We start from the raw sequence: 27,514 nt of genomic DNA on the forward strand, positions 1-27,514 counted from the left end.
TGAGTAGGACCTCCCTTTTTCCACTCACAGCTTGCTCGGCAAGGAAAAGGCAGGTTAAGATGAGGTTGTATGATGAGTACAGCAGCATCTTTTATGGCTTCTTTTCCTCTGTTTCCTCAGTGGCAGACAAAGCTCAGTGAAGGCTGTCAGGTTTCTCACTGTCTCCATGTTGTTTCGCTCACATGTTTTGACCTCTTCACTGGCTAGAATTAAAACTGCACTGCCACCTTTGTTTTGGTTTCTTAAATATGTTATCACAGAAGTGTTACCATCATCTCAATTTTCATAATTAGGCCAGCCTTGGCCAGCAGCATGTCCATCTTCAGAGCCATCACAGATAGGCTCTGACAGAGATGGTGGAAGCTTCTAGAAGCTTCTCACAGAAGCCACTTCTGTGCCCCTCCCCTGCTCCCAAAAACCACGCCATGTAAAATCAACACAGCTTTCCTAACTTGATCCCTGGCAGTTCAGACAGTCTCTCTGCATTTCGCCCAGGCTACCTGTGCTTGCCTCCATCCTCCGTGTGTTTCCTTGTTGTGTTTGAGTTTGTCCAGGGGTTCCTTGTTCATCCACGCAGGCCTCCTGGCATTTTTTGCCTGACTTCCTCCTTGCTGGGATGCATCACTGCTGAGCTTGAAGGAGGTGATCCTTGAATATCAACCAGCTTTCCTGGGCTTCTCTTCCCTCCAGGACTTTATCCCTTTGTACCCCTGAAGAGGCTAAAATCTGCTGTCCTGAAGTCCAGGGTAGTGAGCTTGCTGTGTGCATTCCTCACTGCCTTGAAGATCTCCAGCTCCACCATTTCATGGTCACTGCAACCAAGACTGCCCCTGGGCTTTACATTCCGCATCAGCCTCTCCTTCTTGGTGAGAACAAGGTCCTGCACTATACCTCTTCTTCCTCTCTATCACTTGGAGAAGGAAATTATAATTGTGCTCCAGAAACCTGCTGGATTATGTCCTGCTGTGTTGTCCCTTGAACAGCTGTCAGGGTGCTTCAAGTCGCCCCTATGGACCAGAGCTTGGGAATGTGAGGCTGCTCCTGTCTATAAAGGGACTCATCCTCTCAGTGTTCCTGGTCAGGCAGCCTGTAGCAGGCCCCTGCTATAATGTCACCTGTCCCTGCCTGCCCATTAGCCCAGACCCATAAGCTCTCAGTTGGGCCCTCATCCATCCCAGGGCAGAGCTGCATCCACTTCAGCATGTCCTTGGCACAGAGAGCAACATTCCTCCTTTGTCTCTCCTGCCTGTTTTGAAAAGAGCCTGTAACCTCCTATTCCAATGCTTGAGTTGTAGGAGCCATCCCACTACACCTCTGTGATGCTTGTTAGCCCATCTCTAACTCCTCTTGTTCATCCCCATGCTGTGTGTTTGCACAAAGGCATTTAAGTTCAGTCCCTGATGAAGCCACTTTACTGGCTGGAGTGTCAGGAGTTCCTTTGTGACTTTCCACGTATTCTCCTCCTGACCTGCTCCAAGCTCTGGGCAGCTCTTGCTGACTTGCCATCAGACTGGAAGGACTAAGATGGACTGAGGTTCCCATCTCCTGACACTGTGAATTTAAAGCCCTCCTCACCTACCTGGCAAGCCTATGGCCAAAGATGCTCTTCCCCTTCTCTGACAGATGGACCCCATCAGCCCTCAGTACACCCAGTTTCTCAAGGTGTGTCATGAGGCCCAAGAAGCCAAAACCCTGACTGTGGTACCAGCCTGTAACCATTTGTTGATTTGCCAGGTCTGACTGGCCCTTTCAAACACCTTCCCTTTGAGGGGAGGATTGATGCAACAGCACTGTGTAATACTTAGTGGACTGTACAAGGCTGAGTGGTCTCTCAGTGACATCCCTGCTACGACTCCCCTGTAAGCAGCACCTCTCTAGAGAGCATGTCAGCTCATCAAATGGGTACCTCGGAGCCTCTCAGAAGTCACCTACTGCTATCACCCATTGCCTTTTCTTAGCTGTGCTGGCTGTCAGGTGGGAGCAGATGGGGCTGCCTAACTCAGCCCTGGTGCCTCTTGTGATGTGACAGGTCTTTCCTCTTCAGTCTGCAGAGCAACAAAGTGGTAGTGCAAGGGCACTTCAGGCTTCAGGGGAGAGTCTTCCTCCTGCAGTCCTTGCTGTTGGCAAGCCTCCATTCTTTTACACTATTAGACCCCTCCCATAACTGTGTGCTGGTGAGGTTTCTTTAGCTATTTGGTTGTCAGCTTACGGGGCCATTGCAGGCTGTGCTTGGAACCAGCTATCTAATGCCTTCTCAGTCTCCCTGATGTTATGCAGCCTTCTCACTGCCTTCTGCAGCTCAGCCACCTGCTGCAGGACGTGCACCACCTGTGCACACATTTTGCAGGCAGGTCTGCTGCCTGTCCCTGCCCCAGGAAAAATGTGTCTCTTCCTGCAATCTGAGGTCTGCCCTATCTACTCTGGTGGTGGCTGCTGTTCCCACCCAGACAGAACTGCTCTAGGGAGAGGCTGCTTTGCAGACCTCAGAGTGCAGCCACAGCAAGACTGTGTATCCGTGCCTATTGCTTCTCTCTGATCCACTGCTGTGATGGGATGAGAGACAAAACTGTCCCATCTCCTCTCCTTTGACTTCTGCTTCAGCTATGGTGGTAATTTACAGACTAGCATGGACACTTGAGCCTCTTTTGCTCTAAACACAAAACATGACGTTAGCTGAGCCAGCAGGAGCAGCTGATGGTGCAATAGTAGGTACCTGCATGAGCTGCCTGGCCTCACTGTTGGCAGTGCCATCATGCCTTTATGGCACGCTGTCAGGGTATGACAAACCATACAGGGAGGGAGGAACTATTCATTAGGAATCCAGAAAGAGCCTCACACACCTTTATGTTTCATGTATTAGCAAAGAGAAAAATCTCCCTTTTTTAGAATCTCTTTTATTTGCTTGGATAAAAAGATAATAGTGTCTCAGCTGGTGCAAGGCAGACTCTGACCAAGGCAACAGCAGATTTTGGAGACAACTGCCAGCAGTATTTCCTTACTCCTTTAACCTATTCTTCAAAATAGAGCTAACTGTAGTTTAACCTACAGCTAATTTCACATGGTAATTCTTGGGATTTGAGATTATACTTCACACACTGGCAGTGTAAGCACAAGTTAATGACATCTGAAAAATACAGGGGCCTTTGCTTTGTGCTGCATAGCAGATCCAACACATCCTTGCATCCAGAAAATACTTTTGTAAAGATTGATACAGTGAGAAAAGGTTAATCTTTTCTAAAACCACCCTTTATTAAAAAACATAAACATTTGTAAATATATAAAATTATAAAGTATCAAGTGCTTCTTGCTTCCCAGTACAGTGGAATTCAAAAGTGGAAGGTAAATTTAGTGTTAATCTGTTTGGTGTGTTAGTTCCAGGGCTGCAGAACTGAGCAGTTAGTTTTGCAAAAGGCAGCTAATATCATTCCTCTGACAGGTTTAAACACTATTGTTTCACTTTGGTTTCAGACTTCTTTCCTGCTCCTTTTGACAAATATCAGTGCTTACTAGTGAGAGCAAGGCTGGAGCTGTAGGAATGAGCAGGCTCCCTAGAAGGATGCAAACAGGTGTTTTACAAAGGGAAACTTTGCTGTCCCTCAGCAAAGTTTTCCAGTTGCTAATGGGGAAGAGAAATCAGACACTGAGAGAACTCTTGTACAATGTTCCTCAGCATTGGGATCATCTTCTATCTGGAGTGGATAAAGCTAGTCACAGGTTCAATTTGCATCAAGGTCCCTTAATCAGCAAATACTCAGATTGCCTTGAAATACATATGGTAAGAAGCATCACAAAATCCCATCTTTTTTTTTTTTAACCACTTATGTGTTACAACGTAAGAATTTCTCAGGAGTACACCTAGACCTGAACACCAAAGCAGGACACTACACTGCTGTGGAGGTACTGTAAAATGAAAAATTCAGTTGTAGCCACTGTAATTGTCACTGTAACTGAACTCCAAATGGGATCTTTTGTGTCACTTCCCATCCCTTCTAGCACTGAAGAACAGATGTCAGTTGCAGAGAGAACTGGAAGGTGTTAATGTTGTTTCTTACTTGGTTTCCCCCACAAAGCCCCTGTCACCTGCAGAAACTTATGACAAGTCCCTGCACTAAAGGGTCACCTTTGCCAGTTCTTCTGCCGGCTTCCACCATGCCAGGCACTACGGTGTCACTGCCCGAAGAGTGATGCTCTATAGGAGAGCATCACACTAATTTAATACTAAACCAGTAAGTTCATCTTCTTATGGAAAACTTAAACCACTGAAATTGCAAGAGAGGTGGAGAAACAGAATCCCAAGTGAAACAAGTTAATCCTGAATGTCTCAGCATTTAGCAGGGAGCCAGAGGGGGGTGGGAAATGCTGCTGTATTTAATTCTGCTGCTTACTGATATCTTCTCTTATAGGCAGCACTACAGGCAAGGCTTTTCTTCTCTTGTAGGAGAAGATAAAGTGACTCATTGTAACAGACTTGTATTACAGGTCACATACTTACACATCCCTGCTGGAATGGAATGACGCTCTAGTGTCTACTGCCCTTTAGCTAAGAGGCACAATTAGCTCCAACCAGAGTGGAAGAGTTGTTATGCTGTACAAGAACCCACAGCCCTTAAATAAAAGTTTTCCACTGGGTTCTGTCTTTCTGAAAACCTTCACCCTTGATCCATGTACATGAAAATTAAAAAATGGCTGAAGTTTGATGCTACCCTGTACTGTAACATTTCTTTAGCTTGAATCAAGTCAGCTAAAAATTTCAGTTGTGTGCATAGTTGTCCATTCCCGCTTTGACCTTTCTGACAGGACAGCCTTTCTTTCACAGCCCAGATCCCCAAATAAATACAAGACTGAGGGATGCACAGCAAAGGTGCCAGTTGCTCTAGTCCTTGCTTGTTACGCAACAGGACACGGATATCCCAGTGTACCAGCTCAGGATTGGTCCATGCCCACAAGTCTGAGTCCTTAGCCCTTTGCATCCCCTTTTTGGCCTGTTTAGGATTCAGGAACATTTGTTGTCGCTGTATCCTCTGCCTTGACCAAATCAGCACCGATTGTCTCAGCACGGAGCCGCTTGTAGTCAGTATGGAAGAAGATGACGTAGAAACAAGCCATACCACTACAGAGGCCAGCCAGCACCAGTACCGGAGCTGCAAGAGAGATACACTTTTAGGCAGTGAATCCAAAACTCCCCACTGGTGCAGAAATATACAGGTCACCTCCCCAAAACAGCACCATCTGTCTGACCTCCTCCCAAGGGATACCCCTGAGAACAGGGTGCAGACCACACTGGGACATTACCAGTTTGGTAATAGACCAATCTTGCTTTACCTAACACTGGAATAGGAAGAGTATTTAGGTGGAATGTGGAAGGTTTCCAAAACACTGTATCCTGTGTGACCCCCCCAGGCTGGAGGTCTTACACCAGCGTACACATTGTGCTTGTAGGAGTGTGTGTCTCTCTGTAAGTGTACACGTGTGTCTTGTGGGGCGGTGAACAACATTACAAAAAAGATTGAATGAAATCACTTGCATTCTGTATGAGAACAGGTCCTCACAGGTAGTGCTTCTTGTTATATCATCTGAGAGCAAAGTGTAGAAAAACTCACTAAACATGAACTTTTATTAACAACAAATTTGTGTTTAAAGAATCTTTTCTGAATGGAAAGAAAAAGTTATCTAAAAGCCTGGAAGTAGTTCTCATTTCACCAGTGTCCCAAATAAACATCTCTATCCCTTTCTTCATAGGTTTATCTGTATGTATCAGACCACAAAAGGAATCAGAAAGGGTATCTAATCCCAAGACTCAGCTCTGATAGCAAATTGCAGGCTTTCAGAGATTAAGCAGTCAAATTGCTTTTTGGGGACAGTTATTATGAAGCCTCAATCCCTTACAGTTAGTAGACCGTGTTCTGGGGAGTTTCTGCTCAGGCAAGCAGGATATATTTAATAGGTGATGGCCAGCCTTTGCTTACAGTGTCTCCAGGTGTATTACATGAATGTGAACCAGCTGAGAGATCAAGACTAGGGTTTAGCCTGCATTGAAAACACTTATGTACTCCTGTTCATCTAAATTGCTGTCTTTTCTCCTGACCAGCTAGGAAAGAAAGGGAAATTTGGAGTAAGTCAGAACAAAGCTGTATGAGTATGTTACAAACACAGGCAGCTGTGTATGCAGGAGCAAGGGAGGTAGCTTTCAGTCAAAGCATTTATAACCTTGGCCTCTGATATGAAAACCAGCCCTGGTTATGCTACATGGACAGTGTCTTCCCCTCAGAACAGCCACTTTCTAGCTTGATGAAACTCAGGTCTCTGCAGGGTGACCGCAAGAGAAATTTTAACCCAGAGCCAGCAGTGGCATTCATGGCACCTTAGAGTTCTTCCCATTTCAATCTTGCAGGATTGGTTTAGCAGGAGCAGCAAGGAGTGCACCATCAGGTTCGGAGAGGGGGTTAGAAGATACACTACAATAGAAATCAGACTTGCAGGGTTCCTCACACTGAGACCTGGTGGAGAATGGGGAGTACATGGGGTGCAACCGAGTGTCCAGCATCATTTCCCAAGGACATACTTACTTGTCCAGTCCAGGGCTCCACCCTGGTCAAGGGTGCAGGTGGAGAATGGATCCTCAGAAACATGGACGGTGAGAGCTTGTAGAAGAATCATTAAAATCACACCCTCAATCTGGCTGTGGGGAGAACCCAACATGCACTTGTTACTTGTCTGAGTTACCAGTACTGCAGACAAGGCCACCTTCCCCAGCTGGAATAGAATGATGCCTCTTTCTGGAGCATGGTCATTCTGGCAGAGAAAGCTACAACTGGATTCCTCTGGCCCAAGCATTTGGTTAACTCGTTCTGGCCCACAGGGTGTCCAGGTCAACTCCAGACACAGGGCCAGTGTGACAGGATCACTATGTACTCCCTCTGAAGGCGAGCAGATGTTGAACTACACCTGTAAAAAAGCTGAGGCATATTCACTGGGCAGAGACTTGGAAACACCTCTCACTGTAGGACTGAGGATACAAAGAAGTCAGGCTATGGCTTTAGCCTCCTCCTCAATCACAGCTGGCTGGCAGCCGTCACTAAGTCCACAGCCAGTGAGAGACAACAGCCTTCAAAGGCAGTGTCTGATACCTCTCACTGACTGATGTTTCTTGCTGCTGCATCTCCACCTGACACAAACCAATGGCTCCAGAACACTTGTGTCACAGCTTAGAGCTCTAGCAAGTCATTCCTGCTGAAGTCCAGAGCTGGCCCTAGGCAGGTAAATGTGTAACAGGAAGAACAATCACTGTCCCATCTGTTGTGACTGATGAGCCCCATGTCCCTCAGCAAAGCACTGAGAACTGACTTGTCCCTGTACTGTTGTGAGTGAATGGGTGCCTCTCTCAGGCATGCATCCCCCACCTGCTTCAAAGGCAGGTGGTGCTGGGCAGGGTTAAATTATGCTTTGTGCCAAGCAAGGGAGACCTTCATCTTCCTTCTTGCTTTTCTTCCACCTCTTCCACATAGTCCTTCTTGTTTTAAAACATATAGCTCTTCAGCTCTATGGCTCAGCCAGCTAGCTCCCCCCTTGCCACAGTCATGTGCACAGACACAAGAAAAGCATTAAGCAGGATGGGAAGCACTGATGTCCATGCTCTTCTCTGTCTGCACCCACACCCCTGTGTGTGTGTGTGTGTGTGTGTGTGCGTGTTGGAACCCAAGCTCATCTGTTAATTGGATTTAATCTGCCTGCTTACCTTGCAACAAAAATCAGGCCTGTAGATGTGCCCTCTCCCACGGGGTAGGAGCACTCCACAGCCAGCTCCATGGCAATGGGGTAGATGGCAAAACCAAAGAAACCGAAGAGTGAACTGGTGATGGCCAACATGATGGCTTGATGTCTGAACCGAGAAGTCTGTAGGCAAAAAAAGCAATACCAAAGTCTCAATGTCAGCATTGCTGTGCAGAAAGTCTCTGAATCCTTACCCTGCAGGAAGTCTCAGGGGATGACTCACCAGTATATTCCCTACCTGTTCCTGAAATCAATTTTTTACTTTCAACCCTCTAGAGTCAACAAAAGGCTACAAAATGGAGAGCTATCTGTTGAATTGAAGTAAGGAGAGGATCAGCAGAATTATCTGCAAAGCACTGGTGTACTTTGCTGTACTGGTATACTGCAAAGTCCTGGTTGTACTACTGTAACTTGACTCAGTGACTTACCAGGAGTGTGTTCAACATTTCTCTAGGGCCACGTGAAACACACACCTTCCTCCCAAAGCAAAGTAACATTTTCAAAATTATGTTTGTATTGGGTTATGTGTGAGAATTCTGGCTTGCTGTAGCTCAGTAATAAGGAAAATCAGAGACATGCATTTGTAACACTGGGATTTTAACATCAAAAGACCCAAACCAAAAAGCAAACAAAAAACTACCTGAAACATTTACAAAACCTGGAGATTAGTTTAGTGCCTAGAACAGCCTGGTCTCTAACTCTGGAGAAAAGAGCATGACCTTGTCCAGCCAATGCTAGTAAAGACAAAGTACTTTGCAGCCACGCTGTTGGTACCTCTTTCCTTAACCATGTAATAAATTCCCACAGAAAAACATGAGGTGTCTGTCCTGGCATAGCAGCAGACCTGGCCCAGCTTGACTGGTTAAGACAGGGAATACTCTGTAGGTCTGGAATCTAAGTTCAAAGTGCAAAGGGATCAAACAGATTTGAATGGGCAATTTTTGTTCTACTACTTTGAACAAGTAGTTCATCTGTATGGGATGAAGGTGAAGGACGGAAGGGGAGGAGGATTAAGTTTGCTTGTTGGTCCTAACCCAGCCTTTTGCCTACTCAGTGCTTTAACTGAGTCCAGGCAAGCTGTATTGCATTCAGATCATCCTCAAAACAAGTGCCAGAACATGAAAGGGGAAAATGCAAGGTTTGCTTTAGGCACCTTGTCCTACATTGACTAAGGCATTGTATTTGTCTGTCTCTTCCAAATGGAGAAGTCTTGGCTGAAGAAAGGGTGTGATCACCTTCTAATGAAAGTCTGGATTTTTCATCACACAAGAGAGATGCACAGCATAAGACTGCTGGGAAAGCAGAAACCTGCCCCATTCTGGGTCCTCTGCGGTGCTGGGAGTTCTGTGTGTCACAGTCAGATTCCTGCTGTGTGATGGCTCCCATTGGCAATGGCTGTGCTTGACTGCAGTATTTGTACTCTGGGCCCCATGGGTTTAAAGTCTGCAGGTTGTGCATTCCTCTCCTAGCTGAATTCAAGTTTTCTCCTCTTCTTTCTCTCTTGTTCCCCTCAAGGAACTACTTCAGAACTAGAATGTAACTAGGTCCTTTCTACTGATGTTACAACCCTGACACCACCACTCTTGAAAGCAGGTGTTGGGAAAACATGACATTCTTGTTCATTTTTGTAAGATAAATACTTAGCAATTGCCTTCCTTTTTTCGAAAGAATGGTCTCGGGAGTCAGAAAGCAAACATGGTGATCCAGCACAGGGAAGTAGAATTATGCCAATTTATCCCAAATCAGTTTGTCTCAGGCTCCACAGTGACTCAAATCCTCAGTAAAGGGTTTTTCTTTAAAATATTCCTAGCCCAGAGAGATAATCCCAAAGCATAACACATGGCTTAATAAAAACTATGACATCAAACGATCTTGATTTAAGGTGGTCATTTATCAGATGGCAACAGAAATAAGCCCATGGGAATGGCACAGTGCAAGGGAGAACTCACCACTGCAAACATGATGCTGGCAAGTGCACTCAGACAGAAACTAATCTTGGTGGACTCTATGAACTTCCTCGTCCGGTCGACATACATGCCTAGCAGGAAAGCACCCAACAAACCACACACAGTGAACAGTGCACCATTTAGGCCAGCAAAATCCTGGAGGGCAGAAAAATAAATAATGAGAAACTAGAGCAGTTAGGAAAGAGGTTTTAATGTCACTGACCCATCTGCCAGCTACCAGTGGTTCACTTACTGAGGTAGGAAAAGCTTCCTTGCCCATTGCAGTAGCTGAGGCCTTCACAGGGCTCTGAGTAGCAAAAAACAGAGTCCACATACTTCTACAAGTGTGTGGGGACAGCAGGGTGACAGCACTCCCAAAGGATGACAAGTCTCTGTACACCCATTAAGGGAGGCTGGATGCAGAGCAATAGCAGTTCCCTGGTATTAAATACTCCAGCCTGGAGCCACTGGGTTCTTCCAGGGGCAATCAGGTGCTTTGTCCACACTGGTGGCAACAGGCCCAACTGCCTTGGGACCTGCTGCTGTTTATAATCACCCTCCTGGCCATTTTCTTACCAGGGACCTGCACTGGCACACCCAAAGCACATTACAGGAGACACCGGCTGTGTCAAAGTCTAATTAGAGAGGCAGTGAGCAGTGGCTAGGATAGGGTACATGCTTTGTTGCCTGCAGTGATTGCCCTTTGCTTGTAGCACTTCCTCAGCTCCTTAAGAATTCAAATGCAGACAGCAATCCTGAAAGCAAAGAAGCTTTTAACAAATCTGGGTAAACATTTTCGGGACCCTCAGGGGCACTGGAAGGAAAAGGTATATGGAATAGCTTCTCTGGGCTAAAGGGCCAAGACAAGTCAGTCACATAGAGACAAAATCATGATGCACAGAAAGCAAGGCTGAAAGGCTGAAGAGGTTTCCAGTTAAAAGCCAGCAGAGTGTGCAAAATGTGACCTGGCTATGGAGACCTGAGCCAGAGATCAGATCTGGGAGTGAAGAGGCAGTGGACAGAGAACAGACATGTACATGTGCATGTATAACAGCTGGAGAGGTGTTTTAACAGAAGGCTCATGGGGATACAAGCAACAGGACTGAAGTGTAGCCTGCTGAGGGGAAACACCTGAACTGGGAGGGCCCTCCTAATAAGCAGGAGGGAGAGCGCAGGAGTAACCAGCTGTGCACATACTGTGATGAACTGTAAAAGCAGCACCTGGCTGGTGTCATGGGAAGGATGGGGAAGAAGCTGTCACAGTACCACTGATTTCTTCTGCTGCCCTGGCTTCATGTAAGTCTGTGCAAAGAGGAAAAGGTGCTTGCATCAGCCTGCCTTCAGCTTCCCTCTAGGGCCTGCTTGGGCCCCATTCTACTCTGGAATAATGACAGAAGGCTGCAAAGACATCAGTGGTCTGGAGTGGCTTAGAAAAATCACAGTATTCTTTTTTACTAAAATTTTTTTCATTTGCAAGTGGGAGCCTGGCCGCAGGCAGTAATGAAAATGCAGGTCATCTATTATACTAAGAGATTGACTGTGTTCTGGATTAATGTACTGCTTAATCTATATTAGATAACGTGAGCAAGTAAGATATGAGACTGCAGCATATTCAATTGTCTTCATTTTGCTCGGAGTCCTTTATGAGGGCTAATCAATTTGATTGTATCATGATGTAGAAAATGGGGAGAGAAGGAAGAAGACTCACATTTGAATACCCCTTTTCACAAAGGATCTGTTCTAGCAGAGCTGAAAAGCAGGTGAACATCCCAATTCCTCCTCCAAAACACACTGCCAGGATGATGTATGGCTTGTTTCTCAGGAGCTAAAAAAAGAAGTTAATGTAAGTGGAGGAGGAAAAAGGCCTGGCTGTGACAACAGACTTGAGGGTCAGTGGCTCTGACTGAAAATGCTGACAAGGTAACCCCATGATGATTGACAAAGTATGGCTTTGTCCTGTCAGTTCAGCCAGAGGACAAGTTACAATGGGGACCATGTAGGGGGGAAGGAGCTCTTCAGTGCGCAAATTCTTCCTTCGCTTTGCCATGTGCTATCCTACCTGTCACCACATCTGTTCACAAGACTCAAGTTGTGTGCTCCTCTTGGATAAGCCCAAGTGCGCCTGTCTGAGCTGTCTGAATGGCAGCCAGCCCACAGATACATGGTCAGATAGCATCTCTTGCAGCTTTGCTGTGAGCAGGTTCTGCTTGCTGGGGAAGGAAGGGATCCTGATCTCCTTCAAGGGGCTTTTCATGGCAGGTTTGGGGGAGTGGCATTCAGAGTCTGCTTTGTAAGCAGATCCTTCAGCATCTCCCTGTCTTGCAGGGTGGCATCCGTCACTCCAGCATGGCAGTCCCTTTGCTGTAACACTTACCATTTTGAGCCCAGTGAAGAATGGCTGTGAGTTGGAGTTAGTGGCACTGGCTGATGGAGGCGTTGGTGGGACCTTCTCGTGAATCCCCAGAGTTGCTAGAGCACAGGCTGTTACTGCTGGGACAGCATAAATACCCAGCTACACAACAAAAGAACAAGTTAAGTTACCAGTCTTTCCAGCTCCACCACCTCCGAACAAATAAATCAGCTGAACCCAAATCAGCCCAGCTGACTGATTAAAGCAGTTTTCATTTACCATCAATGGAATGTGCTTTCCTTCAGGAACTAGTGCCGGTGACAGCAAGTTTGCTATAAGAATGCCCAAGGGATTGGCTGGAAGGAAATAAAAGAGAAACATTTTTTTTCATGCAAGCAGTCAGAATTGTGTATCCACCCCTATTGCCTGCCAGCACCACAGCTGCAGTGTGCAGCAGTGTAATGAATAAGGACAAACAAGGCATATATATGGAGAACCAGGAGGGGAGCATTTGGAGAAGCTGACTGTGTAGTCTTACTGTTACCACATCTGTTGTCTCACCCCCATGAAGTCTGTTCTGTAAAACCATTTCCTTTCAACTCTCAACTCCTGTAAACTGTTTTTCAACTATGGACTGTGATGTCCTCACCCTCACAAGGCTGCCTCAGTAAATGTCAAGCTGAAAGGACAAAATTAAGATGGGCGAAACCATGTCATCTGTCCTGGTGTTACATAGCAGGAGTTACAGAGGTGCTTTTCCTTCTAAATTTCCCCTATGCTATTAGGCATGTATACATTGTGTACAGGACTCCCCTGTTCAAGGGTGAACAGCCACAGCTCTCCTACCCCCTCTGCTGCCATGACGGATGCTCCTTTCCCTTAATTGTCTTAGTGGCTCTTAATTGCACTTACACTAATATGTCCATGTCCTTCTTATATACAGGAATCTACAACCAGACACAGCTCTTCACATGTGGACAGGGGACCTCCCTCAAGCTGTTGCCAATGCTTTTTATGAGGGTCACCAGGATGCTCTTGGTATTCTTTGTCAAAAGGCCATGAACAGCATAACAGCTCTCTAAAGTGACACTAGATAATTCCTGAGGCCTTTCAAGCCTTTATACTTCCTTTGCAAAGGCCAGGCAGGTATACAAGTTGATCTTTGCTACCCACTACAAAAATCACATGACAGCAGAGAATCTTGCATGTTTTGTACTGGAGGAGGCAGCTGCACTCTTATGGGGCTGGAGCTGAGCAGTGTGTGAAGCAGCACCCCTGGGACTCAGCTTCAGAAAATCCAAAACCGCAGGAGACAATTTGTTAATGTTAAGACAATGTTCTGCAAACAGTCAAACATGTAAAGCTGCTTTTGTACTAGTGTGCAAGGATGGGGTTGAGAAAGCCAAAGCCAACCTGGTCAGTCTGGTGAAGAGCAGTGAGAAATGCACCCTTATATACTTTAGCAGCAAAAGGAAAGTTAGGGAAAATGTGAGCCTGTTGCTAGATGGGGCAGGAGACTCAGTGACAAAGGACACAGAGAAGACCAAGGTATTCAATGCCTTCTTCACCTCTTTTGTGATTGGTAAGACTGACCTTTAGCCTTGAGACCAGTGGTAAAGTTTGAAGCAATGAAGATTTACCCTCAATGGAGAAAGATTAGGTTGGAGAACATTAAATAGCCCAGTCACACACAAATCCATGGGACTGATGGGATACATCAGTGCTGAAGCAACATATTGTTTTCATTGCAAGGCTATTCTTGGTTGCCTTCAAAAGGCCACAGCAACTCCAAGAGGCTCCTGAGGACTGGAAGATAACAAATGTCACTCCCATCTTTAAGAAGAACAAGGAGAATCCAGGGAACTCCAGGCCTTTCAGTCTCACTTGTTCCTTGGGAAGGTCGTGAACAACCAATCCTTGCCACCATTTCCAGGCACATGAAGGGTGACAAGGTAAAAAGGACAAATGCTTAACTAACCTGGTAGCTTTTATACAGTGAAATGACTGCTGAATGGACAAGGGAAGAGCAATGGACACTGTCCCCATAGCAACCTTGGAGACAAGCTGATGAAGTACTGGCTAGGCAAGTGGACCTGAGATGAACTGAAATGCAGCTGAATGACTGGGCCCAGAGGATTGTCATCATTGACATGAAGACCAGCTGGAGGCCAGTCATCGGTGATGCAGCCCAGAGGTTGATCCTGGGGCCGTACAGTTTACCTGGGTGATAGGACAGAGTGCACGCACAGCTAGTTTGCAGATGATGTGACACTGGGAGGAGTGCCTTGCAGAAGAGATGGCCATGCTGCCATTCAAAGCTACTGCACCAGAATGGAGAAATAGGCAGAGGGGAACCTTGTGAGGTTCAGCTAAAGGAAATATAATATGCTGCACCTGGCGAAGAATAATAACTCATCCACCAGTATCCCTTGAGGCTCACCAACTGGAAAGCACCTCTGCAGAGAAAGACCAGAGGAGGTGTGGGTAGAGGGTCCTGGTGGACACCAACTTGACCGTGAGCCAGCAACACAGCCTTCTGATAAAGAAAACCACCAGAATCCTGGGCTCAGCATTAGGCAGTGTTGTCAGTGGGAGCTGCTCTTTACCCTCTACTCAGCACTAGCAAGTCCACATCTGGAGTATTGCATGCAGTTCTCAGGTTCCCAGTGTGAATGAGACATGAATTAACTGGTCCAGAAAAGAGTAAAGATGATTTGAGGACTGGAGCTTCTGTCAGAGGAGACACTAAGAGAGCTGGGACTTATCAGCCTGGAGAAGCTGCTGGAAAGCAGTTTCGCAGAGAAGGACATGAAGTCCTGGTGCATTGCAAGTTGACCATAAGCCAGCAATACATCCTTGCAGAAAGGTGTCAAACAGCGTGTTGGGCTGCATTAGGAGGAGCATGTGGAAGATTGTGATCCTCCTCCTCTACTAAGCCCTGGTGAGAAACATACAGAGTGCAAGTCCAATGCTGGGTTCCTCGACACAAAGTACCGAATCAGTGGAGCAAGTCCAGTCAAGGGCCAAAGACATGATTAAAGGTCTGGAACATCTCTCATACCTAAGGAGGCTGGGACAGCTGGGACTGGTTAGCCTGGAGAAAAGAACCTTGATCTGCAATTATAAAGATGGAACCAGACTTTTCTCAGTGGTGTACAAAGCATAACAAAGGAAACTCTACCTGAATGTAAACTTTTTTACTGTCATAGCTGTTCAGCAAGATGCTCATATAAGCTGCCACACCTCCATCCTTGGAGATAATCAAAATGTGACTCAACATAAACCTCGTCAACCTGGTCTAGACAACCCTGGTTGAGCAGGGGGTTGGACAAGATGATCCCAAGAGATGCCTTCCAACCTTGTCTGTTCTATAATCATGCTGAGGCATCATTAATAGTTGTATAGCACACAACTGTTGTATTTCTACTCTGTGCTTGGGAAAGTGCTAGCTTATGGTGCTGGTGAAATACGACCTGCTTCTAAATACATGGAAACAATTAAACAGTTTCAAAGGACATAGATCATGTCTTCTCTGTTGGGCTAAATGCAACTGGGTGTTTTAGGGGACTGCCTGTAAACTAGTCAGCTGTTTCCATGAACTATCAACATGCTGAAGCAGTTCCAGAAGGTATAGATGAGGGTTGAAAATGTGAGCACTGGGCTAAATTCGAAAGGACTGGGGACCACCTGAGTAATTACACAGTTTCAGCTGCCTTGTTTTCCTGGGAAGAGCAATTACACGAGCCTAGATTATGAATGGAAAGGAGGTCACTGGAGTTACTCAACTATACATTATGATCCAGGGGTCCTGGTGGACTAGCTTGCAGTACTCTGCAGTGGGGCTGTGTGTTTTGTGGTCAGTGATGCTGATGCACTGAAACTTTTCATGGTGCAGAAAATGACATACCAACAGACCTCAGTAAATGAAGACTCCTGTGGATGAAGCAGAGGTCACTCCAGTGGACTCAGGCAACTCTTTCTACTTCTGACACAGGAGAGATTCTCGTGATCTTAACAGGAGATGAGTTCTTGGCCCTGGACTGCTTCTCTCTGAGTAAATCTCTACAAGTGATGGGTAGAGCAAACACTCAAGAGCTGAGTCATTAATCATTATGACAGCTGAATCATAGTAATTTCAGCTGCTCAGCAGAATCCTGGGTGCAAGGTTCGTATTTGTCACAAAAGCCCAGGGAAGCCTATCCATAGGCATTAATAGCAGGAGGCTGTAGGGCCAGTTTCTGTATGCAGCACTGATACTGACAGTACCAGAATGCTGAGTGCTGCTCTGTTAATTATACAGGGAGTGGGCACTGATAAACTGGAGCAGAATGACACAAAAAGCGAGCAACAGGAAGAATGGAGACAAGTGGGAAGAAGCAAAGGGAAATCTGGCTGTAAAGTTGCTGGGTGGGAGCTATTCAGTCTTTCAAGAGAAAGAAGAGACAAGCTGATTCTTTCCGTAACTACCTGACAGACAGGTGCAACAAGATGAATAGATGGGGCATAAAGAGCATTGAGATGAGAAGTAGCATGTTGGCATTTGCCATGAGGTAATTAACCACTGGATTAAATGACTGGAGCTGTGGTAGATGCTTCTTCCAAACAGTACTTAAATTTTTTTGAAATTAAATCCTGATGTTGTACAGCAGACATTATAGGTGTAACCAGGCATTATTAATGGAAGCCCTCCACACAGCCACATGCAAGTTTGCAACAAGCAAACAACCACAGCCCATTCAGCCTGCACTCTGACATCCCAACATGGCAAACACTGAACAGCTTCAGGTCTTGGGATTCCACTGTTCCTTGCTCTTCAGGTTTGTTCTTTGTCCTAGTTAGATCCATTTGGTTCTGTATAGACTGAGGATGCTATGTGAACAAAATGCTCTTCAGCTTCTCTGGCTGCTCTCTCACTTAAAAAGAGCATGTTGTTTGCAGGCTGGGGTCCTTCAGGGCAGCACTGAGTGCACAGTGCTCCTTGGTAGTGCTTGTATCGTGCCACACTGACAACAGAGCTCCTTGTCCAGCAGGGAAGGTGAAGGTCTGTCTCAGCGCTGGAAAATGAGGTGAGTCATCATGTCCACCCTATTCTAGGAAAAGCAGCGCAAAAATAATTTATTCGTTCTGAGACTAAATCCATTCCTGCTGAACAACAGTGCCCACGTCTAGTCTAGCAGCAGCATTGGGAAAGCTGCATAGGGGAACTCTTCTTTCCCCATGCTTGACCCTTCCTTACAGCTTCAAGGCAATGGAGAGGGCAGGTGGCTGCTGGCTCTTTTGAGGGAAGGACAGATGGGGCTGCCATACACATGCAGGTACTGTGAAGCCAGTGAACCAGCCCAGTTTCTGGGGAACCTCTCAAGTCCTTGGAAAAAAGAGGAAGAGATTTCTTTGGCTGCTGGGTAAAATGTCACATGAAAGGAGGAAACAGGTCTATCAAGTGCAGTATCCTGTCTCTATCTGTGCCCAAAGGAGCCAAGAGAGGAATGTGATTAGAGCAAGCTTATCCGGTGCCTCTCCTCCCGTTTCCCAGCTTCCGGGCACTTAGCAATACAGGTGTGCTTTCTGCATGGATAGTCCTGCCATTTAGCATCCCCAACATGTTTGTGTGGACAGACAAGTATATTTTATCTGTGTGTGCATACATACCAATTAGGAATACGTGCTCAGCCTTCCTACTGGATGAACTGGTGGCCAAAATTGTCACAGCAGCCTCACCTCACCTATATCTAGTTACAGACTTTGGCAATTGTGACCATTGGCACTACAATGCAATTTAAGACACCTTCCTAAGAAACTGCAAAATTAAGGCCACTAAAGACTTGTTAACATTAAGGGCTGTCCTCAACCTTTGTGATATTTAGGACAAGATGACAACCTGGTCCTGGAAGAGAGGAAGTAGGTTAGGAGTCTGGGTGGCTTATTCTGAATACTGCACCTCGATGTGGCTTAGACCCACTTCTTGTTCCCCTGTTTTGCTGCATGTGGCTACAAGACTCCTGGGTGGAGCTGTTATTTGCAAGGGCAAATGGCTGTACTACAAAGGACTTCCTCTGCCTGCTGCCTCTGAAAGGCAAACAAATTGCTAGCAAGTCCTGTGAGGCAGCAACGTTACTTTGCAGCTATCACTTACACATTGATGCAATCATATTTGCTGTTGCTCTCTGGTGGTCTGGGAACCATAGTGCTGCCAGCTTTGTTGGTGAAAAGATGATAAGAGGCTGTGCTAATGCACAGAAGCATTGCCCAATAAACAGGTACCAGTAACTCTGGGAACCCAAGCTCAGGAACTTCAGAACGCTGAACATCCGGGTGATGCTACCAACCATGTTCAGCCATGCACTCAGGACCACCTGTAGTGAGCAGAAACAGCCAGGGTTTGTGTGCTGAAGCCTGAACTTTTAAGCAGTTTTAAGCAGAACTTAAAACAACAGATTAGCAAGAGCAGGGTCTCTAATGCACCACAGGAGACACTGGGTGTTAGTAATCACTGCCTGCAGACCATCCCCACCCCTCCTACCCACTGCAAGATGCTCCTGATCCTACCTGCCTCCTTAGGGAGCAAGGTGGCTGTCTTGACCCCATATAAGAACCACAGTGATGAGAAATCCAAGGTTAACTAATTACACCTTGTTGGCAAGTTTGCACCATCACCCATATTTTGATGTGACAAACCAAAGATCATGGCAATGAATCATCCACCTTACAGATCCTGCAAATGCTCTTCTGTATCATTAGCATGCTAATGTTTCAGTGCCACCTTCCACAACACAATTCTGGGACTGTGTAGAGATCCCAAGCTGGCTCAGCCTAGAGCTAGCTCTGACCTGACAGGGGTCTCTTGGTTGCACTCTGCCCTGCTATTCCTTAAACTGGCCCTGCCAACAAAATTGTGGTGCCAATACTTTTCCACAGCAAATCTGTTGCAATTGCAGAAAGCTCTCACAGAGTCAGCTCAAAGGATCCATCCCTGTCAGTTGGCTAAGACAACGAAAACTAAAGCTGGAAAAGGCAAGCAGGGATGCAACTTTATTCTGACTTTTCCCACTGCTCTCTCCACCATCACCACAGAGGTGATGTGACAGCTGTTACTGAACTAGGATAGAGCTTTCAACGTGCTAATTTTCTGCAGCATTTGGAAAGACTCCTATTCAAAGCATGTATGTTAGTGCTTTGTGCATCTTGCTACCTCTCTCTAGGTGTAACTTCCTCAGAGAAACAGAACACTTCAACTCACAGCACATCGGAGCCCCACGCTGTCGAGAACCCATGTTGCCACCAGACCAAATGGGATTGAGATGAGTAGGTACACCACTGAGAGCCAGTTGACCGTCTCCAAGGAAATGTGGAAGTAAGCAGCTGTCTTATCAGCCACAGGAGCAAACGTCAGCCACAGCTGCAGAATAGAGACCAAACATGGGTAAGCATGAACACCTCCAATGGAACAGAAATTCAGCATCCTCTCAAACTGAGTTGTGAATAGGCTTGCTGTCTTAGTCTCTCCTTGAGAGGTTGATAAGGTTGATAATAAAAGTTCAAACCCTTGGTGTCTGCAGTTACTTGGCCCAGCGCACCCCGTCCATTTCACTGCCTCATCCCCAATCCCCTAGTCCTGATGGTGGAGGCTGGCAAAAGCAGAAGTCAGTACCTTTTTCTGACCCCATGTTGAACATTTTGGCCCTGGTGCACGCACTTACCTGATGTAAACCACGTGGAATCCTTCTGTGTTAGCATAAACAAAACAGAAGCTGCCACCTCTGCAGCTAAGATCCTCTTAAACTCGGACTTGTATTTTCAGTTCCATTTGTAACGGCTGGATGTAGTCTTGTAAGAACAACTTTATGATGTGTCACCCAAGAGATAGATTATTCCCTGCTTTCCTATACACACTCAACAGTTAGAAAAGGACCTAGAAATTGCATTATTTAATGTATCAGAAGACATAACAGGGAGAGGTACACACAGAAGAGGTATTTCAACAACTACCCACATTTTTCTTCCAGTGACATATCTGAACACAGCTCCCTAAACGTTGTTTTAGACACTGATTTCACAGTTCCTGTCTGCTTCTGGTTTCTTACAGGAACGATGAGACCTGCTTGATCCTAAAATCAGGTTCTGAGTTCACATGCACAAGAAAGAAAATGAGATACTACAAATTAGAGGATGTTATTGTAGATTCTTTGCCAAGATGCATCCTGGTGCTTTCCAAAACGACTGGTCTGACCTGTCAAATGGCCTAACCATTCAATAATGTTGATGTGAGCTACTCCACTGTTAGAAGATGATCTTGCTGCTGCTGACTACTCAAGGTTATAAAGTTTGTAGAAATGTGAACAAAAACTTCAGTTACAGCTTTCTACAAAAGAATTCCAGTCACTGTCACTTTCCAGGTACTCCCCTCTGCCATTACAAGATTCCTCTTCACGGCCTGCATCCTGCAGCCAGCATCCTGCAGCCAGCATCAGATGTGGTGTATATGTGTAACTAAAAAAGGCTTGGGTAAGCTCAGAGGAAGGTGTGTCCGAACAATCTGCTTCTTGTTATTTCCAGTGTTCATTTTTTTTTTCTTACATGCTAGGGACAATTAAAACTACCACATTAGACAGGAGCAGAAGGGGAGATGGACTTTTCTTCTCCCTAGAGTTACTGTTTGAGAATAGCTGCATGCATTCTTTAGCTAGGCTTTTCTCCTAGCAGGGATGCAATGAGTAAATGGTAGTAACAGAACAATTCTGAATATATTATCAGTAGCCTTGCAAGGACTCCTAGCATCAGCCCTTTCTTCTTCTCTGGAAGGAGCTGCCATGCCATATCTCCTGCATTTAGCTCAAAGCTCACATCACCATGCTGGGCTCAGACACACCTATGTGACATCAGTCAAGGGTCTGCTAGGGGATGGATTTGGTGTTTACTCAGTTTCTACAGTCAGGTGAATGAAGATGCTAGCTGCTGAAGGAACCTGCACTCTTAGACAACAAGGAGGCTAATTCAGGTCACTTCCCAGACTTCCATCAGACTGTGATGAGACTTAAAATGTTTAATTCTAATGTAACTGTTTAGATGTTACAAGCATTACTAAGGCATGAAGATTAGTTTGCTTATGGGATGCTAAACTGCTGCTAAAGAAACCCCAGCTGTGTATTTCCAGCAATAGCAGTTCTGGGTTCCTCAACGCCTTCCACATGGGGGTGGTGGTGATGAAACACTGTACCAGGAAACAGTAATTAAAGAGATGACACATTTTGTAAGCCAGCTTCAGGTACATTTTTACCTGCTCCTCTACACAAGATGCTCAACCATGCATTACATCATTAGGAAAGTGATGCCACAAGCCAGAGCACAGCATTTTGTGTTCACTGACTGTATGCATCTAGGTGATCTGGGATCAAGCACTCTGGCACAATTCCATTAGATGTAGTAAAACCATTTCTTGCAGAAAACCAAGCATGTGAGCTGCCCCATATTCCTATCCTGAGCAAGAGCTCCAGTTCTAGCATATCCATGTGAGAGCACAAAGGGTGGAAAGTTGCAGCCTTTCCAAGACGGAGCTTGTCCCTCAGAATAGGAAGTGGGTTTATTTATGGGTCTGGAGAGAAAAAGTATGTTTCATTGTTTACCATGTGTTGCTCTAACAGAGAAATTCAGAACTGGGCAATGGAGCTCAAGCTGCAGCTGTAGTCAGAGAGGCCACCAAATGCCCCTGAAACAAAGAGGCGGCACTGTGGAGTTTTGCCTACACAGGGAAATAGTGAGTATGCCACCTTCTGCTTTTCGTTTTCCCAGTTACGTTAACTTCCCCCACAGTAGTTAGTAAGCTCTTCTGCTGGGAGCTAGAGCCCTTATCCTACATGTTTTTCTGAAACTTTGCACTGCCAAGGCTGGTACTTACACAGTGTCTGCCCTGATGTAAGTCCCGTCAAGTGGAACAGGTAAAGAAGATGCAGCTCTTTCTAGTGAGGTCAAAGTCCTGTAAGCTCTAAAGATGGAACAGCCAGCGTGATAATATACTGTTTCTTCTCCAAAGGCAGGAATTTTAGTTCCTACATTCCTCTCCTGAGCTCAAGCCTTAGAAATATGTTCATCTCACTGTGGCTTCTGGGTTTAAAGACAGCAAAAGCTCCAGTGCATGCTAGTCTGGTCTGGAAGACATACCCCAGCACACACTCTTCACTATAAAAACTTGTGCTCAGCAGCTGAGGAAGAGAACAGAAGGGTCCCTGAAGATCCATAAGCCTGTTCTGGCTTACACTGGAGTACAGCTGCAACTCCCACTGCACACAGCTGGCTGACTGGGGAGACATGCCCCCACACTAGAAGAAAAGAAGTGTTTTCCACCCAGAGTCTACCTATATCCTCAATTACAGGAAGGCTCCCTCCACACCTTCTTTAACAATGAAATAGTGGTAGAACAACGGAGAGTGGCCTTAAAATAAGGGAGGGTAGATTCAGATCAGATATTAGGAAATTTACTGTGAGGTTGGTGAGGCACTGGAACAGGTTACACAGGGAGGTTATGGACTCTCCATCTCTGGAGGTGTTCAAAGTCAGGCTGGGTGAACAGCTTGGTCTAGTGGAAGGTGTCCCTGCTCATGGCAGAGTGGTTGGAACTAGGTGATCTTTAATGTCCCTTCTAACCCACACCATTCTGTGATCATGACCCTATGATAACTGCAGGCCTGCATGGGCATTCCTGTAATCAAAACAGGTTACAGCTGTTCTCATCCTGATTCCATTTCTAAGTTTTTCTGTTGCCCTTTCTGAAATCCTTGTAAATTCTTAGCTGATTCCCAGACATGATCCCACCCTCTTCCTCCCAGAATCAGCCCAAATCCTTTTGTTTTCCTCCTGCGCTCATTCCCCTTCTAACTCCATCTTCTCCTGGTTCAGTTCTTCCACCCTATTGCCTTTACTGTTTCCACTCCCACACAGACTCTCCAGGACCTATTTCACTTGCAGGATCTGGTTTCCCTCCACCCATTCTAAGGGATCCCAGTGCTCGTCCTTCCTTCCATTTCTGAAGGAGGTTACTGGTGGGCTGTGAGACACCAGTTCTCTGTCTGCAAAGGTAGCAAGGTGATGGCTGAAGGCATACACACTCTACACTTTGGTAAGCAAAAAGTGTGAGCTGTAGAAGGCAGCATACATGACAGACGCAAGATTTTTGGAGCTCAAAGTGCAGTAATGATATACTGATACATCACACATATAACTAGGTGCAGCCCTGCCAGAAGCAATGTCAAGCATGTGCTTCACAAAAGGCAAACTGGTAACCAATGCCTACTTTCCTCATGAACAAATCAAGATTCTTATAGTGGAAAGCAAAACATTTGAAGAAAGGCAAACATATGCAATCAAGCAGGGTGGAAATCAGGCCCCTTTGCCATGTCAGTGGTAGTATCAGCTAGCAAAGGTTGCTATAAGGAGTGCTTTCATTGTCTGGCATAAGGTATAGCTGACCAGACCATAGCAATGCCCCTGCAGTACCTTTTATGTACAGTTTTAAAGGGAGGAGCCAAGGGGAATATCTTGCATTAAATGGGAACTTCTGCTTCGTAATAGGCACTAGCACAGCTTGCCAGTCCCACAGGCTTTGCCTACAGCAATTCTGCCAACTCCAGCATGCTTTCTTTCATGCACCTGGACACTGCTTACAAGGTGACGCAGGATGTCTTTCTGTGACATGGATGCTGCCTCCTTCTCCCCTGAGACAGGATGATGAAGCCCTTACACCAGAGTCCTCATCTTCAAGGTTAAAAGGGCCACACAGTTTGGAAGCAAATAGCCCCTGGGCTCAGCTGAAGGCACCCATGCTGACACAGGAGTCTAGGATGTTAGGACAGAGGCATGATCTTCAGAAAAGGCCAGATCCTTGCCAAGATGTCTCTTTTAGCCCCTACAGCTCTCAGGAGAAGTGGCAGGAAAAAAGAGCAGCAGCTGTGTGCGCACGCGTATCTACAGGGGCACTGCAGGGGCAGACAGGTGTGGGTGAGGAGTGTGTGCACCCTGCCCTGGAGCATGCCAGGCACCACTTGTGCAGCTCTCCTTCCTCTCCCAAGTACACTAAGTGGTGGTGTAAGTCCTCCAGTTGGTGAGTCAGGAGCCACTTGGCCAAGTGTGAGCCAGCTCCAACCCCCTGCTCCAGTGCTCCTCCCCAGCACGCTCATACTGGTGAACACAGAACTGGGCAGTAAACACTCTTGGTTTCATTCTGTCTTCTTTCTGTGTCCCCAGTTCTGAAGCCACAGAAAGTTTCTCCTGTGAAACACAAAGTTCCCACCTGTTCAGCTTCACAGGAAGGAGCAAAGAAGGAAGGAGCTATTTGCTTCAACAGTTTAATGCTAGAGCAGCTGTGAGCACACCATGAATACTCTTAAACATTAAGTCTTCAGATGAAAAAAACCACACTCAGAACCACAGCATAAGTTGGGCAAAACAAATCTGGGAAGAAACCACAGGCAGAGTTATGTCACCCCCCCATCAGCAGCACTGCAAGAGACAGCTGAGGATAAATTATCTAAGCTTAGCTGTGGTCAGAACATCCTCTCTGCCCAGGACTTCGGGCACCATGTGTTTCATGCTGATGATGCCTGCTTACAGCCTTCTAAACATAAGGCAGGAGTTTCTTACAATGTATTGTCAGCTAAAAATTAGCCCTATTTAGGAAATGAGAATAAATTCCTGCTAAGGTAGTACCCAATTTGTGCAGCAGGGAGAGACAGATGCTTTTAAACTCGGGTCAGTAATAAAGGCACAAGTAAGGGGCTGTAAGGGGCTATTTATCGTTGGTGTAAAAATATAGATATGGATATAGAGGTATCATATTAACCCCACTCTGCTGCGGTTAATGAAGGGATTTCACACAATGAAGCGGAGTGGGAGGACATAGGGAAGGGTGCCCCTTTCGTCACCACATGGTCTAGTCTGGCTTTGCTCAATCACACTCTAAACCAGACTGAACTAAGAAATACTCCTTTCTCAGCCTGCCCTTGCTGCATGACCAAATGTGCTGTCCCTGCAGTTAGGCTGCTTCTACTTTGTCTTCCAGACAGTGACAGTCTCCCGCACTCAGTACTGTCTTCTGATTGCTGCTTTTAGTGACACCAAAGGCCACTAATAGAAAACTGCACGTATATGGACAAGAGTGGGGAATACAAGGCATCATTCTGGAATCTTGGTCCAACAAATGAGGTCCAAGTCAGACAATTCCAAAGTCATGTGTCCTTACTGTAGGCATTTGCAGATAGCCTGAGAGAGGTGTACATAGAACAAAGCGCTGTATGCAACATCTTCACAGTAACTGAGGACACATCTTAACTTGCAGGGCAATTTTTGACACCACAGAACTGGTAAATTAATCTTTTCATCTGGAACTTTTAAACAGCAACCAGCCACTTTGATTTCATGGACTTTCAACCACTCCCTCCATTTTAATGTGATTTTTATCCAGAACATTTAGGAGAAACTTTAGCATCAGGAAATGTTTGCTTAATACTTTATATGTCAGCATAGTTGCCATTCCAGATCTTTGCAATGGCTTAGAAACAGAAATTCCCCTCTAGGATATTTATTAGGCACACAGTTTTGAAGTGCTAAAGTTCTGGCCTAATTTTATACCACGGAAAAATAATACTGTGGAAGTCAGGAAGTTGTCAAAAGACAAAGGAGACAGAACAGGTCAGTCTTCCAGGGCTACAAAGTTTTCAGCAACACACTGAGGACGCAGTAATACTTGCAGATGGAAGGATCTGTTTAAGAAACCCTCCAGTTTCACTGTTAAGGTTTCATCAAAGTCAAAATCTGACAAGACATCATGGAAAAGGCTTGGTACAGCTTTCTTCCCCCATGCTGTCACTGTCCACGTCTAGCAGGGTGGGTTTATTTCTTGCCACGTGTTCTTCTGCTGTGCCAATTTAACTGCAAACAAGCTGTGAGGCTTTTCTGCAGGACACTTTTTTACACTCTTAAAGGATATAATGATTTTCCATTGAGAAGGTGCATACTTTTTTTTTTTTTCCATATACAGCCAAATTCTCACTATGTTTTTCTATTTCTCTGCTCCAGCACTCTTGCATCATGGAATACCTAATCTTCCTTCAAAGCATTTAAATGTTTGCAGGTTGCAGTGCCTGATCTTGTCTGCCAGACAGCCTGCATTTACAGCATGGTAATCCTCAAGAACATGAATAATTCTACATCAGTCTGATAATTATCAACAATGTCCTCAATGACTTGATGAGCAAAGATCTGGGCTTCTTTTTCATATACTAAGCCTTCATAAGAGGAAACTTTATGGGTTTATCTCTGTAACTACTGAACTTAATTTAAATCTGTTCAACAGGTAGGGTATGATCTGGCATCCCATTTTTTCAAGTCTCTCAGAATAAGGCAGCAAGAGTAGGCAAAAAGAAGTTCATACAACCATCTGTTCAGTGCCGAATTACTCCTATAGTGTTGTGTATATGCAACAGACTCCGAAAGGAAACTTGCTTCTTTCCTGACCAGATAACTCTGCTGTCACAGGCCAGCAATGCAGCAGAGTTAACTCCTGTTCCTCTCCCACGGCGTTTCAACTCTGCTTTGCTATTCTCAGGCCAGAAACATGTGACCCTCACAGACGACGAATACTTTCTCTGTCTCCCCATGGCCTACGAAGGGGACTCGGCAGCAACTTTTGCTGTGCTCCAGCACATATTTTGCTTCATCCCAGTCTGACTTGACGCTGCGGTACTTCCTGCTGTGCTCTTGGAGATCACACACACCCTCCCGCCCCATCCTGCTCTTCCCCCGTCACCACCCCTCGGATCCCACCGGTCAGAAAGGAAAGCGTGCAGGCCGAGGTCGTAACCGGAACAACAAAGTTCAAAAGTAAAAGCAGCTTATTCCGTCCCTAAGTCGAGGGGGAGTGCCAGGCTGAGGCTTCTCTGAACTGCGCGCGTACAACCGAGTCCCGGTGCTCAAAGGATGAGGAGGTGGGTTTGAGACAAGGAACTGGGGCAGAGCCCTGAGGGTTGCCTGGCTGCTTCTAGGAAGAAAGAGGAGGTAGTTTTGGCTCCGGCGAGCCATGTCAGCCTGTCTTCCCTCCGCAGCAGCAGAAGCAGCCAGAGCTGCTCTCCAGACCTGCTGCACGGAGAGGCGGCAGGGAAGGGCTGTGTGTCCTGCCTGCTCCGCGCCTCCGCCTGCCGCTCGGGCACCCGGGGCTGCCGGCGGCCGCCCCTTTCCCCACCATCCCGGAGGAGCGTCCCAACCCCAGGCCGGCTGCGGGAGCGGCTGCCCGCGGCGGGAGAGGCGGCCGCCGCGCCGCACTCACCATGGCGTTGGAGCAGTTCAGCAGGCACACGACGGCCAGCAGGAACCACCGCCGCCGGTACGTCTTGAACTCGGCCGGCGGCCCCAGGTTGCGCTCCCCCAGCAAGCTGGCCGCCTCGGCACCCTCCATCGCGGCTCG

At 46.3% G+C, this 27,514-nt stretch overlaps 1 protein-coding gene across 1 annotated transcript; it reads right to left on the reverse strand.

Annotated features, from left to right (window-relative positions):
- Window positions 1-2,902: 2,902 nt before the first annotated feature.
- SLC49A3 (solute carrier family 49 member 3) lies at window positions 2,903-27,514 on the reverse strand. The gene is made up of 10 exons (XM_069001409.1): window positions 27,377-27,514; window positions 19,304-19,462; window positions 18,200-18,419; window positions 12,346-12,422; window positions 12,091-12,228; window positions 11,425-11,541; window positions 9,720-9,872; window positions 7,736-7,893; window positions 6,567-6,679; window positions 2,903-5,141 (listed from the first exon to the last, which is right to left on the reverse strand). Exons 1-10 carry the CDS (start codon window positions 27,503-27,505, stop codon window positions 4,987-4,989), a joined length of 1,419 nt encoding a protein of 472 aa, XP_068857510.1. The 5' UTR covers window positions 27,506-27,514; the 3' UTR covers window positions 2,903-4,986.

This window comes from Aphelocoma coerulescens (genome assembly GCF_041296385.1).
Source record: "Aphelocoma coerulescens isolate FSJ_1873_10779 chromosome Z unlocalized genomic scaffold, UR_Acoe_1.0 ChrZ, whole genome shotgun sequence".
Lineage (NCBI taxonomy): Eukaryota > Metazoa > Chordata > Aves > Passeriformes > Corvidae > Aphelocoma > Aphelocoma coerulescens.

What these genes read in the sequence shown, in the direction of transcription:
- SLC49A3 (XM_069001409.1), bottom strand. Translation starts at nt 27,505, where the DNA reads ATGGAGGGTGCCGAGGCGGCCAGCTTGCTGGGGGAGCGCAACCTGGGG. An exon ending in TCTTCACTGGGCTCAAAATG is followed by an intron (nt 11,542 to 12,090) that starts GTAAGTGTTACA and finishes TTCTTTTTTTAG; the next exon opens with CTCCTGAGAAACAAGCCATA. An exon ending in TGGAGCCCTGGACTGGACAA is followed by an intron (nt 5,142 to 6,566) that starts GTAAGTATGTCC and finishes TCTCTCTTGCAG; the next exon opens with CTCCGGTACTGGTGCTGGCT.